Raw genomic sequence first — 17,123 nt, forward strand, 5'->3', positions numbered from 1 at the left:
ATCTAGACAGTTAAAAAGAAAAAAGCCTCAAAGGGGCATCACCCTTTGAATTGCTGCTGAAACTATTGGCTATTTATACATTTATAATTTCAAACAAGGTGTAGGTCAAACATTTCTAAAGCTCCCTTTTCTATTATGTTTTTTATTCCCCTGAGTGAATGAATGTACTGTGATGAAGTAGACTCTACTTTTCCTGAGTTGTGGCTTTGAATATAAATCATTTCAGTTTTATCAGTTCTTTCCTTTTTGGGCTATCTTTTTGTGACAAGTGGATACAATTTTAAAAGTGAAAGATAAAGTGAACTGAAAGGAACTGGAGAGTTCAGACCAAACTATTTCCCAGTTTCTTATACTATTTTGAAGCATGATGCCATTTTAAGTAGAATGCAAAATCATATACAAACTCCGAAAGAAAACTACCCAAGAGAGTTACAGCTCTTCTTCATAAAGGAAGCAAAATGCATCTTATTCATGATTTTACACCTTCTGGAAGGATGCCCATAATTTAGACTATCTTCCTTTTAAACGTTCCTGACAACTGATAGACATTATTACACTTTGTGCTTACAGAGATCAGAATTGTCTCTTTCAGAAATTAGTTTCAAAATGGTAGATTACTGCCACTGGGATTACTAGAAAAAAATAAAAATCAAACATTTTAACAGTTTTCTCAGACACTGAGAAAGGCAGTGGCAGAAAACCTGTGCCAGTGACTAGCAAAACCATACTGACCACTCAGTCCCATGTACCACTTCTGATAAAATTGATTAATGACTTGCACTCAAGTGTCAACGTGCAAAAGAAATAAAATGGAGAATTCAAATAATCTTCTTCATTTTTATATAAAAACTAGCTAGTTCTCATTAAACCATTAACTAAAGCAAGCCTGTCAGAATTCAAGAAGTACTTGGTCAATGCTCTCAGGCACATGGTGCGATTCTTGCGGTTGTCTTATGCAGGGCCAGGAGCTGGACTCAGTGGTCCTTGTGGGTGCCCTACAGCTCAGGAGATTCTGTGGTTCTATGATTTGTACATTCCAAATATTTTGCTTTTACCATGCTACCTTGTAGCACTCAATACCATCAGATGTGTAGCTTCCAATTACTTGTCCCTACTCATACTTGCATTGGTTTATGAGTAACTTGAAAAGTATTTGCATAATGGAATAGCATGTGAAACTAATCAGGTGACTGGATGTGGAAAAACATGAAGTGGAATCCCCCAACTGTTTTGAAAAGTGTTATTTGCAAAGCACTCATAGATTAAAACCAAGTATGAACATGATGTGTGATTTTAGCATACTGAGAATTACTGACACATGGACAAAGAAATAATAAAACCCCTGCTTTAATATACATGAGTTGAGCATGTTACCATATAGAATCGTGCCGGGGTGTCCCTGTGTGGGGTGGCCAGAGCTGCCCTGCCCGGACACTGCCGGTTCCAGCAGCTCCAGCGGCCCCAGCGCAGGGCATGGTTGAGCCCCTCAGCCTCATGAAAGCCTGGGTAAGGAAGGGTGAAAATGCTACCTGTGATATATGGCAGCAAATAAGGAATGCATTTTAGTGTTTTACCTCTGAAGTTAAACATATCTGTTGTACAAAAAGTTTTTATACTTGTACAAAAGCTGTACTTGAAACAGAAAACTTTTAAATGCCTGCAAAGAGTCATTTTCGTCAGGAAGAACTGTTAAATTTATTTAATTTTCAACAGTATTATACTTAATAAGTTTAACACTTTTAATGACCACTAATTAGAAGCTGCAATAGACAAACACAAGGTGGGTTTAATATTTTTGTCCCCTCAAGGAAAACCTTAAACCTATAAACAAACTAAAACTGCATGTAGGAGGAGTAAAGTAGAGGAAAATACTCATTGAAATTTTAAATTCTGCTAAAAATAGTTATTAAACTGTTGAAAGTAAGTGGTGAATGCTACAAAGCCTTTTCATTCCTCAAAAAAAATGTCTGTAAATTCCATCCTCTGCCATTCAGAAAAACCCAGTGTCTTGTAGGGATACATCTGGTACAGTAGCTAACAAACAATTCATTTTTTATGAGAATAAAACCTTACTATTCAGCCCAGTCAGCTCCTGGTCTCCAGTACTTTATGCTGCTGTTTCATGAAGCAAGTCAGAGCCTCCAATACACATCGAGGTTTCCAAAGGAATAGTCCTTTTACAAACAGAAAATATGACCCTCTGTACATTTCAGTTTAGAGTAAATGATGAATTTAAGCAGTTATAGAGTAAACTTCCTACTAAGCTGAGACTTTGAGAACTAATTTTTTCTCAGCACTCACTGAGAATCGATCAGCCTTCAGGACAATCCTACAGGAATCTTTAGATACCTCTGATGCCATGGAAAAAATAATATTTCACTCTGACACTCTTGACCTGTGCTGAAATATCTATGAGGTTGCACATGTACATCCAAAACCAAGCTTTCATATCTTGAAATGAATTGGGTGCCTTCAATAACCCTCTTCACAGCCTATGTTTTAAGCCTTCCTGAGAAAGAAATAAATTTCTAAATGTTATTGTTTCTCAAGTGTCATTTCCACTCCACTTTAGTATCTGCAGTAAGGTAGGGCTTTTGAAGATACACAGCTGTAACTTCATTTTTTCTTCCAGCAGTTACACCAAAAACACCTCATGTGGAAACTGTTAAAAGACTAACTGCTCTCTTTCACCTTGACAGATTCAGTCATTTATTCAGTTTGCAGAATATCTTCCCTTCCTTTGCATTCTTCCTTATTTATCCCTGTCACGCAAATCTGCTCTTGCTGAAAATTCAGCCTCTGCAAACTTCAGTGCCACAGAGCTGATTTCCTTCACCTGAAAGGCACTTATACCTCTCAGTCAGATCTTCACACCAGATATTAAGCCTGCATATGAGCACTTGCAATTCAAAATCCTACTCTTTAGTCTTTTGTAGCACCAAAGGTTTTTACAAAAGAAAGAACTATGGTAGAAATACTCTTCAGGAATCTAAATACAGAAATTTTTAAAACGGTTTGGTAAGTCTTCATCTTATGACTACAGTAGCAACATTTCATTGGGATCTTTTTTTGTGTGTGTGTTGCACTTGATGGTGAATCCTTTGAAATCAAAACAACATGCTCTTTTGTATTACCTTCTCCAAAACCAGTACTTTAGGTAACCGTTTCTGCAGAAAGAAAAGACTGTTCAGAATTCCTGCCCAGAATGGTTTCTGACTCTCATTTCTCCCAGGAAATAATTTTGCTTAATCTTTCCTTAAAACTGACTGTTTTTCCAACAGCAACAACCCTATACATATCTGATCTTAGCTAATCTTTATCCTTTCATGTTGACAGAACAAGAATCTTAAGGGAAATACATCTTTTAAACCTCTGATGTTGCCAAATTCTAAGTAAAATATTTTTCACTGGGTTATGGACTATATAGAGCAATACTGATCAATATGAAGGAATACCAGCAATAGTAACTCAAAACACTATATTTAATTCCAATACACATACACCAGAGTACAAGCAACATCTGAGACTTCCCTGCCTTACATCTTTGTGACTGTTATGTGGTGTATCATCTGCAGTGTCAACAGGCAGTTACTGAAACAGTACTTCTGTTCTTGAAACTGTGTCGTGTATGCATAGCCTGCTAAATCTTTGCCTCAGAATTATGTGTGTGTTGGGATTTTTGAAATAAAAGGAAGTAAGTGAGGTTGACATGTTCTACTCTTTAAACCATCAAAGATAATTACTACACTTACAAGCATGCAATAGTGGATACTACCAAGATAATCCTTTACGGTAACAGTTTCAATATGACACACACAAAAATTTATATAAATTTATGTGCAAAATTATGATAAACTATATTTTGAGATACTAAAAAACACTGCAGTGTAACTAAGAACTTCAGTCTATCAAAGTGCTGAAAAATTTGTAAACAGTTGATCCTCTATACAATAAACCCACTGTACTGAAAATTGCTAGAAAAAGTTGCTACCTATCTCAGAAAACAAAGTGGGGAAAATATCTGCAAAACTGAATGAATTACAAGATCTGGTGAAATGGCCCTTAGTGCCATGATATAGTAATTGGAGTTAGATCAGGGGTTGGACTCGATGATCTTGGAGGTCTTTTCCAACCCAATCTATTCTATGATTCTATAAAATAATAAGGAAGTAAAATGAACTGTAATGTGGATAAAGAAATTATTCACAAATTTATTTTTAATGACTGTGGACTAAGATATTGTTGGTACACAGTGGTGCTTCTTTTAGGTAACAAATTTTACAAAATAAGGTCTAGATTTAGTAGAAAAGTTTTTTTCTGGATATGCTCAAAGTAAACTGAAGTTTTTCATAATAAATTTGAAAATGTATAATACTTTGTATTTGCACCACTTTATTTGAAAAATAATAAATGGGTCTTGAAACTGGATACTAAGAAAAAGAAATAAAACTTATAAATCAATTTTCCATAGAATATACATAGAATTTCTGCAGAGAAAAAGACATAAAGGAGATATTGACCATAACTCTAACCCCAAATATTAATAAAGTGGGTTTTCTGATATGAGTTTTAAATATCCTTTTGAATACTCCTGCATTGTTTATCTGCAATTGGGAGAAGTATTTTTTCTGCAGAATTACTGTCTTCTAATATATTTTTGCAAAGACACCTCAAGAATAAATTGTATAATATGTAGACACGTTTAGTTTTCCACATGGTTCTTTTTTATGACTTCAACCTTTACTAGAAATATAATCTGGGGTTCTGCATATACAAAATTCATTTAGATAATTTTGATTTCTACTCTCAAAATGCTGTGTATTACATGAAGTAAAGGAGAACTATCTTCTTTCTTTACTTTGCCACAATTTCACAAGGATAGATGACTTAAAGAAGGAATACTTCAGTTCTTATGGAATTATGTATCCATTAATTCAATGAACCCATTTCCATGATATTTTTCTAGTCAAACGTTCTCAAGGTAATCTAAACAGTGAATAAATGAATGTATGAATTGCACTGTAAATTGTAGACACTAGTTTCAAGAGTAGTGTAATAGTCAACAGTTTTCAAGCTTCCCTGACAGATATATTAGATACAGGTTAAGAAGAAAGAAATAATACATCAGTCATGAGCTCAGAGAGCAAGCGGATATACACCATAAATCCAGATGAATGTGGTAGTCTCTGCTTTGGAAGTTCTGCCGAAGGAATGTTTGTCCTCTAACTATTACTGTCAAATTTAAAATTCGCAGTTAGTACTCGATTTTGACTGAAAATTCTGCATGACAAAAATTGTCTCCTAGTCCTCGACCAAAATCACTGAGTTCTAACTTGTCCTCTTACTACCTCACATAATTTTCAAACATCATCTCCAAACATGTTGCAGAGAAATTAACAGGAAGGTAGCATTTTATGTCACCTATCAAAATCATTTTATCTCTGGATAAGATCAGGTAAAAGGAAACATCCAGAAACACTTTGACTATGCAACTGAAATGGCTCTTGGAAAGGTAAGTGCATTATCAGGGAAAAGAGATAGATAAGTGTAAATTTTATGGTTTTTTTTTACCTAATAACTTGAGATTTTGGACTATCACACTAAAACAGTAATTAGTGTAACAATCAATTTTTAATTCTACATATCTCTTTCCATTTGCTTCCTTTGTGTAAAACTCTCCTTCAGTAAATACAATGCTATGGTACTCTTATTTTGTACTTTTTCTATCCTTTTTCCAACTTACCAGAAAATTACCATAGGGCAACTTTATATACTCAGGTTAATTTTAAATTTTCTTGCTCAAATTAACAACTCCTTTATTCTAAGTAGAGCAAAATAGATGAAAGTGCAGCCTTCACTGGTCCTCAAGTTTCTTTTCAGTTTTGTACTCTTAACCTGTCATTTTACTTATCTTTACTTATCACTTGACGTTTGCAAACAGTTCCCTCAGCCAAAGTAGTCAGTTTTTATCAACATCTTTCTCTTTTTCTAATGCAGATGAGTTAACCTATGTAAATGTTAACCCTTTCCCATGTAAAGAGTCTTCCTTCACTTATTTATGACTGGAAGAAAATTATGAAGTAACACCGCTCACACTGTGATTTGGAACCATAAATATTCAGAAAAAATGCAACAGAAAAAAGTAATCATCAGGCTTCTGAAGGAACCTAAATAATTTGAAACTCAGAGTGCTCTGTAAAGCTGTTTATTTCCTAGGATTTCTTTGAGCAATACACTTTCAGTACAATAGCATAGTGTTTTGATGCAGTGCCCCTTCCTATTTTGTGGGCAAGACCAATTTTCATCAGCTATCAGCCTGATTTGGACTGAGGAACTGACCTACTTACTTCAGAATACATGGGAGGGGTGACTATACACTTGAGAAGTGTATGAAATAAATATAAGGACTATTTACAAGACACTCAACATGCTTTGGAAATGGTGGTATTATTCAAATGTTAGTGTTAATATCACAGACTAAATGCAACAAATAAAAATTGGAAACAAAAAGACAACTTCATCATTCATAAGCCTGCACTCTTAAATTCTTACCTAGTACTTAAATTTCATAAATGTTAGTGTTTCCTTTCACAAATCCTCCAACATTCTTAATTCTTTCAAGAAACATTTTATAATTACCCTGTACACCAGTACATGCTGGAGCCCAGCTGGCTGGATAGCAGTTTTTCAGGGTGGCCTTGGTGTCTTTGTGGACAGCAAGCTGATCAGGAGCCAGAAATGTGCCCTCACAGCAAAGGTCATGAGCACCCTGGGCTCCATTAGAAAGAGCATCACCTAGAGATCAAGAGACAGGATCCTTCCTCTCTCCTCTGCCTTGGTGAGACAAGTCTGCAGTTCTGTGTCAAGGTCTGGGCTCACCAGGTAAAGAGAGATATGGAACTACTGAGTCCATCAAATATCCTGTAAATCGACTAAGGGACTAGGACATTTTTCATTTGAGGAGATGCTGAGAGAGCCGAGACTGTTCAGCCTGGAGAAGGCTCAGCAGGAACCTTATTAATATATATAAATACCTGTTGGGAAGGAGTGAGAGAGACAGGCTCAATTTATTTTCAGTTGTGCTCAGTGACATGACAAGAGGCAATAGGCACAAATTGAAATACAAGAAAGTCCTTTTAAATATAGGAGCAAAATTTTACTGAGTAGGTGGTCAGACACCTGAACAGTTTGCCCAGTTAAATTGTTGAGTCTCTACCTGTGGAGCTATTTAAAATCTAACTGGACATAGTCCTGAGAAAGCTCCAGCTTACCCTACTTTGAGCATGGGTGTTGGGCTAGATGATCTCTAGAGATGCCTTATAGTCTCAGCTGCTCTGATTCTGTGATTTTCAAAAAGTCATTATTTCACTGTAGTATATTTCAAGTTCAAAATCTTTCAAGAAATGAAAAACTAGTTTATACAAAATTGAATTTCTCTGTTTAGCACCAACCATTGGTGTTAACTGGTATCCATTACTGCTGACACCAACTTTCATTCCAAGAAAATTATAATTTTTAATTCATTTTTGTACTCATTTGAATATTATTGAGTGAACATTATGTTTTTCAAAAAATCACACGGCAAAACATAAGCAACAACAGAAAATAATTAAAAGGACACTTTCAATGTCCTTTACATATACCTCTAGTATGCTATCCAGTCATATGGGTCACTCTGCTGACTTCTATTGTAGTTCACTCCCTTACCACCTCATTTCTATCATGTTTGTTAATGAACTTTACTCACTGGAGTTTATTGAAATTCAGGGAGAGTGAAAGAGGAATAATATTTTTTCTTCAAAAAAGATTGCATTCTTCAAACATGAGCATGGAAAAAGAATGCAGTATCTTGTATGAAACATGAAATATTCTGAGATAGAGTTGAAAAATTATTTTATAATGATTTGTAAAATAATATGTTTTGATAAAGAGAACATACTGAGTGGGCTACTGGTAGTAACAATGTGCTGAAGCAAACAAATCTGTCAAAGATATCTGCATTTGTTTCATTCATATATTTCTGAATAGCTTTAACTAGCAACATTAATTTAGTGATTATAGCAGGAGAAACAATATACGTGTTGCCTGTAAATCTCCTTTTTACATATTAGAATACAACATAAAATCTAAGGCTCTGTAGGAAGAGAAACAAACTTTAAAATTATACAGAAAACATAATGAGAAACCTACCTTGCCTACATACTGATAATCAGATCCTGTGTATTCCTCTAAAAGAAAAAACTGATTCCACATCCAGCCTCGCTTCTGGCGGTGAATTGCTTTCCCATCATTCCCTGATGTACGTCCTCCAAAGCTTTTGGGTCTGAGATCAGGAGTCCTTCTAAACAGCATTTCTGTATGGCAGGGATGTGGTAGCCACATCCAGAGCAGCAGAAGTAGTAGGACTTGCTGTATTGTCATAGTTCTCCACTGCTGATGCTCTTCAAGCAGGTTGGCAATGGAGCCTTACAGTTTTGTTTTTCTTGACTTGTTTTTTATGTCTCTAGTTGCAGATGCAGACAAGCAGTTTCCAGCAACTCATCTCTGAACTGTACATATTAACCAAATCCTGAAAGTAAACAGAGAAGAAAGAATGTAAGTGGAAATGCATTCACTCCCTAGTGTCCAATGTCCGTGCTGCTGTGCCCTGTAGATACAGAATACTATGACACAGAAAGCAATCTGGTTAGGAATATAAAGGTTGTTCATATAGGGAGAGCTCTATGAATATGTTAGGTAGCTGCTGTCAGAACATTTCATAAGAAAAAGTAAGGGTGCCATTTAAAACCTTTCAATTTAGAAACTTCTAAGTGTTCTTTATTTAGACTGGTTAATATTGCTCAAACTTACACATTAAATAATGCCTCCTTTGCTTCAAATGTTTTCCACCCAATTTGATTTACAAGAGTTCCAGTGTTTTATTAATCTTACTATCAAGAGACCTGAAACTCTAACACAAAGTAGTTTTAGAAATTACAAAATGGTAAAACATCAGTACTCTAGGGTATTTTAAATGGTAAAAGGGAACATCATATGCATCAGAAGAACTACAACATGACAAGAAGAAAACTTTTAAATACAAAAAGTTCTTGAGATGGTCTTGCAACATGGGGTGATGCAATCTTAGACTTAAAATGTAGGAAGTATTAAGGGTATATTTTCAAGGTATCCTGGATAACTGAACTTAATCTCATTGTGGGAAGTGATATTGCAGAACAAAGGCAAGCCTCTCCCAACTCACATTTGCTTTGTTTCATTTGAGTTTTTTCCTTCTTCTAACAGAACCATGAGATGTTATTTCAGCAAGACAAATTTAGACAGGTTCTTTTAACTTTATTTCCATTCCAACATTTAAGGAATAGCACTTTTCGTTAGTGAGATCATTTGGTAATTGTTTCCTTCAGTAAATCACAGAAAACCTATGACTTGTCATCTTAATAGGGTGTCGTTTCTGCAAATTATAATCAGGGTGGTTTGCATGCCCACAGAAAACGAAATGCATGGTGGTTGCATTTCCTTTTATATTCTTCCATGTGACCCAAAAATCAAGTAGTAAAAAGCTTGGATTGTTTTTTCTCTCTTTGCCGATTTTGACAGGTAAGTAACATTGTATGCAGCAATACCATATGTCCTCTGCTTTCAATAACATTATACTATAGTTCACTATCATCTTAAATATTTCTATTTTTCAAAGAAGATGTATGTAAAAATTTCAGAAATTTTTCCTGTGTTCCAGTTTGATATTGATGTGCTACTTTAACAATTTCCAGTAAGCCTATGTTTATTAAAAGAACTTGTGACAAAATGTCAGGAGTTTCAAGTGGACAGACTATGAAATATAGTGATCTAGTTAAAAGGCTGTGTGTCTATGTGTAGGTGTCTGTCCACCTGTGTTAATAACCAAACAGATTCTTTTCAGGAACCAGCTGTTGTCTTCAGAGTCATATTGCCCCAGGTGAAAATTTTCCCCTCCCTCCCAAGATTTGGAAGAATAAATAACTTTACAAAGCAACTGCTATTAAGGACTTTAACCCCAAACCTGTTCATAGTAACTCACAGATGTCAATTTCCATTTATATCTAAACCAAGTTATGTATCATTTAATTTACTCTTTTTTCCTTTCTCCTAAATTTTGACATTTACTGGATTTGGAAACTTTGATTATTATGTAGAACAATCTGTTCTAATATAAACTACTAAAAACACGCTGAATTATATCAGCATGTAAAAACTGAAGGTGTGGTCCTCCACCTAGGAAATTATTTATCACAACTTGTATTTGCATTCTTTTGAGACAAAGGTATACTGAGTGAGAGAGGAGGGCTATGATTTATTCTCAGTTATAAATATTTCTCAAAGACCATAAGAAATTCAAAGTTGAAATTAACTCTTCAGGATATTATCAGTTTCCTTAAAATTTGGAAAACTATTAGGTATTTTTTTTGAAAAAGGCATATAATATTTTCTTCTTTCTCTTTGTGTGGGTTTGGTTTTTGGTTTTGGGGGGTTTTGTTGTTCTTTTTTCACCTTCTTGTGGCCGTTAGTATATATATTCCATTATACGCACATTATTATTTGATGTAGAAGAGTTGTTAAATGCCTCTTGGGAAATAATGCTTCAATATTAGGGGTTGTTATTGAATTTCCTTCTTGTTAAATTAGGTCAGCAGAATAAAAGCTCAGATGAAATTTGTTAAACTTACAAAAGCAGCTAATGCACATGGACTTGGCAAGCGCAGCTGCTTAATGGATGTACATACCAGCAAGGCCTTTTCCCTCCTTTGAGACTCCTGTTGGAGTTCAGTTTTCTGCTTTAAATGTAATGAGTTTGATAGTAGTGTACACTAAAGCAGTAACATTTACCTCTAAAAATAAGCTAGCAAACAAGAGAAAATGGACCAAACTAATAAAAAGCATTGAATAAAGGAAAATTTTGAAGGGAATTAGAGGAAGGAAATCTTTTAACAGAATATAATATACAGAAACTAGGCAGAAGTCTGAGTTCTGTATTACACTGCATATCTGGATTGTGTGCTGATCTGCCAGACCTGAAAAAGTCAATGGATGAAGATACATTTTTCAACTGCTTGAGTTTCTTGGGGGCTTTGTTTGTTTGTTTGGTTTTGCTTTTTGTTGTTGTGTTTCGGGAGTTTGCTTGTTGGTGCCTTTTTTTTTTTTTTTTTGAAAACTGTCAAAATTTTTACCAAAAAATTGTCTTAGAAGAAGGTATGAGAATTCAGAAGAATTTTAATAGTTTTACTGGCTCCAAGCATTTTTAGAAATTTAGAAATTATTTGAAACAGTTTAAAAACGCTTTAAATAGTTTTAAATGAAATTATTTTGTCAGTCTTTCTCCTCAAATCTCTCTCTAACTCTTCTTCCAGAAGAGTTCACTTATTGAATTTTCCCCAAAATAGAAAAGAAATAGGGGAATAAAACCTTTTAAAAATCTATCTGATATGTCCAAGGTTCCATATTTCTGTGTAATATCCTTCTAATTTACACTAAACTTACTGCAGAGGAACACTGTGCCCGACTGGGCTTTTTTATACAGGGGGTTTATTTTTAATGAGTTTTCTTGGAACAATCTCCAGGAGATGTATCAATCATCACTGAAGCTATTAATCATTTCACCATGAGCTTTCAGGTAATAATTTTCAAACCATTAGGCAGTACTTACTTTCCACAAGTTAATCACTTCTATATCTCTCAGAACTTAAAAGGAAATGTTCTAATGCCACTTCAACTCTATTCACAGAATCTCAGATATGCTGACTTGGAAGAGACCCATGAAGATCATCAAGTCCAACATCTGACCCTGCACAGAACCATCCCCAAGAAATACACCATGTGCCTGAGAGTATCATCCAAACATTTCTTGAACTCTGTCAGGCTTAGTGCTGTGACCACTTTCCTGAGAAGCCTATTCCAGTACTCAACCACCCTCAGGGGGAAGAAGCTTTTTCTAATATCTAACTTAAACCTCCCCTGATTTCAAAAATAATTTTAGCAAAATTTGCAAAATACTTTGCTCCTCAGTCACTCAACTTCCCTCCTCAATAATATCAAAACATACTTCATACAGTTTGAAACTCACAAGAGCTGTATAAGGGGCTATGAATGCCTTTAAATGATGCATATCTCAGAGTTCCATTTACTGGTTGCTCCAGGAGACTGATCTTTTACACTAGGGATGCTATTTCTATATTAAATTATATCCTTTTTTTGTCTGTTTTTTGGCATTACTGTATAGTTGTTTTTGGAATTCATCAGAACTAAATTTAAAGTAGTAATTTTAATATAGATATATAGATCAAAAGCTTGTGTTTGTTTGATTTTTGTAGGGTTTTTTTTATAAAGAAATTTTAGTAAAGCTCTCTTTCTTGTGAAGAGAAAATCTGAACAAAAAAAAATTTACTTGGGATAGCTGCCATTTAAGAATTTTGCTCTGTATTTAACCTTGGCTGGAGACCCTCTGTCATAGTTCCTACAGCCATCAGCCTACAGACAAAGTTCCTATGGCTATCAGCCATGACACACAATTCCTACCATTTTGGTTCTTCCTTGAAGTAGGCAACTTAGTAAGGTACCTCTCTATTTCAGTAGAACTCTGATTCCTGGCTTATGATGTCAGAAATGGAAGTAGGAAGTCACTTAAGTGCAAAAAATACTGCATTTTCAACGAGCCCCAGAAGAACCCTCAACTCAACTAATTTAATTGCTTTAATTTATTTGCCATCTCTTTATCAAAACCAGAAATAAAGTTCTAATGCTTCAGAGAATAGTGTGATGAAACAAGTACTTTAAAAAGCCACCTTTGCAGAAGACTCTAATTCAAAACACAACAATTATTTCCATCTGTATGTATAACCTATTAGTGTAAGTTATCCCTTTAGGGAAAAAGAAGACGATAGATTTTATGAATATTTTTAGGAGTACTTGAAACAGACAAATTAGCTCTGTCAAATGATCAATTCTTAATGGATTCTAATCTCATTATTCCTTGTATTATAGATTTATGTTCACTGCTTTATGTATTATATCCCAATGAAGTAATCTGAAGTCATTCATAATTTAATTGCTTAGTTCTGAACTAAGGAGATAATTGGTAAATTGTCAATAAGCTGCTTATTTCATAGGCTGAAGTAGAACCCTTACACACCACAGTGACCACACTTCAAGTTATTAAATTATAACATGAATTTGCAAAGTAGTCAGCTATACCTTTGAACTTCAGAATTCAGTTCCCTTTATGAAGTCCTGCAAGCCTTGATCTGCTTAGGAATTTAAATTAAATATGCATAGTCCAACGCTAAACTAAAAAAAACTCAGCAACTAACATTTCAGGAATTAGGTATTATAATTAGTAATACTAATCATATTTCCCAATCATAAAAATAATTCATTCAAAGGAGTGTTTTCCATGTTGTTTTCATAATTCATGGGGAAAAAGACTCAAAATCAAGCAGAGAAAACAAAATAAAATTATTATTAAATATTATTAAACACCACCCCGCCCCCCCAAGTTATCATGCAGTACATTGACTTCAAAGTAGAAGGCTAAAAATTTTATCTTCTTTCCAATGGTAGTTCAGTAACTGGATACCCAAAACTGTAGTTAGGCAGATGGAAATGCAGGAAAAAAAAGGAACAAGTAACTCCAAGCAGATGACAAACTGAAGAAGAAGAATTTATCAAACTTTGCCTCCTCTCACTTCCCCTGCTGGGGGGTGGAGAATACAATCCTCCATCCTGTAAAGATCTCTGGATGCCTCACCGCAATCCTTCCATGGTCTTCTTAAAGAAGAATGAAACCCTCAGGCTTAAGACACAGTGCAACACTGAAATCATGAGTAGAAGAGTGCTGTTTATTAATGAGGTTTTCTTCATTAATTAGATTATGTAGGTACCTAACAACAGTTCTTAACTCTCTGCATATGATGAACTCACTTTTTGTCACAGTAAGATATTGAGAGTACTACACTATTGTGGTGATCTCTACACATACACCTAAATTTATCATTTTCACTAAAATTTTGGAGGAGAGGTTATGAGTGCAGGACTGACAAAATGGTAGGTGACTTGTGGACATGCAAAATTTGTATGAAACTTTATAATTTCTGTACCCTGTGAGGTCCCCATAGCATTTCACCATGTGTGGCACCTTGTTCTCCCTTCCAGATGACTCTTTCTTATCTGTTTACTCATACTGAATTAAGTTGCACAGGTCTTGGTAGCTGGTATATACCTGGTATTTCTCTGCATAATTTGGATGAACAAGTATAGAGTCTGCATAAACCCTCTCAGCTGAATTAAAAAAAACAACAAAACACAAAGTATTAAAATAAAGTATTAAAAAAAAAAAAAAAGAAGAAAATATCTGAAATTTGTAGGGTATATTTAAAAAAAAAATTGAAAGATTGTAGGTTGCACAGCATGACAATAAACTACTCTGTGAGTTGACACAGGCAGGCAGCCAGAACAACCACAAAACCATGGCTGACATACAAAGAGGAAATTTATTTCATTACCTCACTAACCAGAGGATCCCAAAGCAGCACCCAGGTTGAGACACACAAGTGGGAATGTTAGGCTTAGTCCACTCTAGAGGGCCTTCTGTTTACACCAATTTATCAAGGGCCCTTGATAGGTAGTATAGGTAGTATACCATCATGCTTTGATCTCCTCTGCTTATTTATCATCTCTGAGCTTTGATCTTCTCTCTCCCAAAACAGGCAGTTCAAGAATGTCCATGAGAATGCCTCTATGTCTCTCAAAACACCTATGTTATCTCTATACAGAAATTCTACTTCTCAAAACAGACAGAGGATAAACAGCAGTAGATGTAATACATGGGGTTTCCCACACTGTTATTGTCCAGGCCCTGGCAATCTCAGCTGCAAGGTCACTTGAGTGAATCTACCATCCTCCTTGCTGTTCTTCTGATTTTAACCCTTTTCTCCTAGGCATAGTTCTGGAGAAAATAATGGAGAAAAAGAGTATAATAGTTCTGAACAATCCCAATGGTGTTTTTTTAATCACTTATCTTGAAAAAGAAAAAAAGAAAAAGAAAAAAAAAAGAAAAAAAAAGAAAAGAAAAAAAAGAAAAAGAAAAAAGAAAAAGAGGAAAAAGAAGATATGCGGACAGGAATATGATTCTTAAGAAATTTAAGAAGTATGAAATAATCGTTCCTCTCTGTTCAGCCTCATTTCTAATTCTGTGTCCACATTTGAACACACATCTAATTATTTACAACATGTAAATTATTAGAAATCAGGTTAGCAATAAAATGTTTAGGGAAAAAAAATGTTATTTACGAGGAAGGAACTACACCTATTTACTCAACCTACAGAAAGAAGAATAGATGATGAAGGTGGTAGTTTTCAGAAACACTGTTGAAAATAAGAAATTATTCTCAGTGCACACCACAGATAGTATAAGCAATTGACTTCACTAACAACCATGGTGATTTAGGCCAAGCAAGTAAAACTTCCTATATATTTGCAGGATTATTTGGCAACTGAAACGAGACGTGGTTGAAGGACTGGAATAACAGTCTGAGAAAACTTTCAGAAATGGGTTGCCTGCAGCCAGTATGATCAGAGTATTTCTCAAGATGTTTTCAAACTCCATCCTGTAAAACTCTATCCCTTCTTTTTCCATGTCATTATTTCTTTTCATTATGTCTTTCTACATCTGGTGCCACTGCTACCAGTGGCCATCCCATTCTCCTATATATGAGTATGTATCATTCATTCCAAATCAACTGCATCTTTTCCATTTATCTGATTTCATCTCAAAAGCAGCTTTAGATTTACTTTATTGGGTTGAAAGCAACTTAAATTCTCTTGCTTACCAACCAGCATAGCATGCTTTTCCATGTCAAATGATACAGTCCCAGACACATGGATCCCCCCCATTTAGATACGGTCTTACCAGTCCTCTGAGTTTCCTTCCATAAGATTTTATAGTTGTATTTCTCCTTTAAATTGTCTGCCATGCTCTCCCAGATAGTGAATTTAGCTCTTTCCTCCTCCACTGCGAATTCATCCCATGTATTTCTTTCTAAATGATTATTCCCTTTGTGTTTAGCCTATGACCATGCTGCCTTCTGAAACATCCAAATTCCATTAGCAGACTTTTTTCTTTTACAAAAAGATAGCCCTCTGTTTCATATACTAAAAAACCCAACTGAAATCCAAACCCACTTATAGTTTTTAGACTTTGATTATGCTTACTAGCTTTTCGCTTTCTCTTCCTTCCTTCTTTTTCAAAAACAAAAGCAACCAAACCAAAACCAACCAACCAAAACAAACATAAAATACTCTCACAATTAAAAAAGCCACAAAACATGTTGTGATATTTAGCAGGTATGCTAGGTGAAGAGTAGAAGAGAGTTACAGTGGAGAGGAGGACGATGACCTGTTCTGATGAGAAGCAGTGAACAAGCTCCAGAATGTTTTCTTCCTCTGAAGAAGAAAACAGTGACTTATCAGTGAAATTAAATCTATTTCCATCAATATCTTGTTGTAATTTAGACACAAGAATATGCTGAAAAGATTTTCTTAACACTCGATTTTCTTCGGCTTTTTCATTACATTCCATCTTTGACAGAGCATGATTTTTCTGGAAACAAAAATATCAGAAAATTCTGTCTGAATTTTGCCAAGAACAAAAACAGAGAGATCACTGAGTATCTAGAACTGGTGACTTAATATTCCTTCTCCTTGTACTGAACTGCTTTCCTGAATGGGGTGAATTATAAAGCATAATGCTGAAGAGTTACCAAGAGGACATTCTTTTCCTTCAGGGCAGGTGGATTTTTAAATCTCCTAGCCTTTGCTATCCAATGCTTTCACCTGCCAGCAAACTCTCTAAGCCTTATTAGAGAAACAGAATAAGCACAGAAGCGTGCCAAATATCTAAAAACTCACTCTAATCTCATCAGGAGTTTATATCTTCAGCTCAGGCTGAAACCTTACAGCTTCAGAGAGCAGAGCCAGTTCACTAAAGCATAAAGAATTGGGGCATTGAGAGACTGTGCCTGCTTAGAAAACTGTGTAATTTAATAAAGTGTTCATTGATGTCTACACAGTGGCTCCTCAAACTTGTGTTAGTGCCT

The 17,123-nt window shown here is 35.1% G+C and overlaps 1 protein-coding gene across 3 annotated transcripts in view; it reads right to left on the minus strand.

Moving 5' to 3' along the window:
- Window positions 1-17,123, minus strand: part of CDH10 (cadherin 10) — a 96,002-nt gene that overhangs the window by 48,333 nt on the left and 30,546 nt on the right. For all 3 annotated transcript variants that reach the window (XM_050331429.1, XM_050331417.1, XM_050331409.1), the window contains one exon: window positions 8,191-8,569. In XM_050331429.1, the coding sequence (XP_050187386.1) occupies window positions 8,191-8,421 (231 nt within the window). In that variant the 5' untranslated portion in view covers window positions 8,422-8,569. The remainder of the gene's footprint in view (window positions 1-8,190; window positions 8,570-17,123) is intronic.

Source organism: Myiozetetes cayanensis, unplaced genomic scaffold (genome assembly GCF_022539395.1).
Source record: "Myiozetetes cayanensis isolate MyiCay16 unplaced genomic scaffold, myiCay2020 scf1, whole genome shotgun sequence".
Classification (NCBI taxonomy): domain Eukaryota; kingdom Metazoa; phylum Chordata; class Aves; order Passeriformes; family Tyrannidae; genus Myiozetetes; species Myiozetetes cayanensis.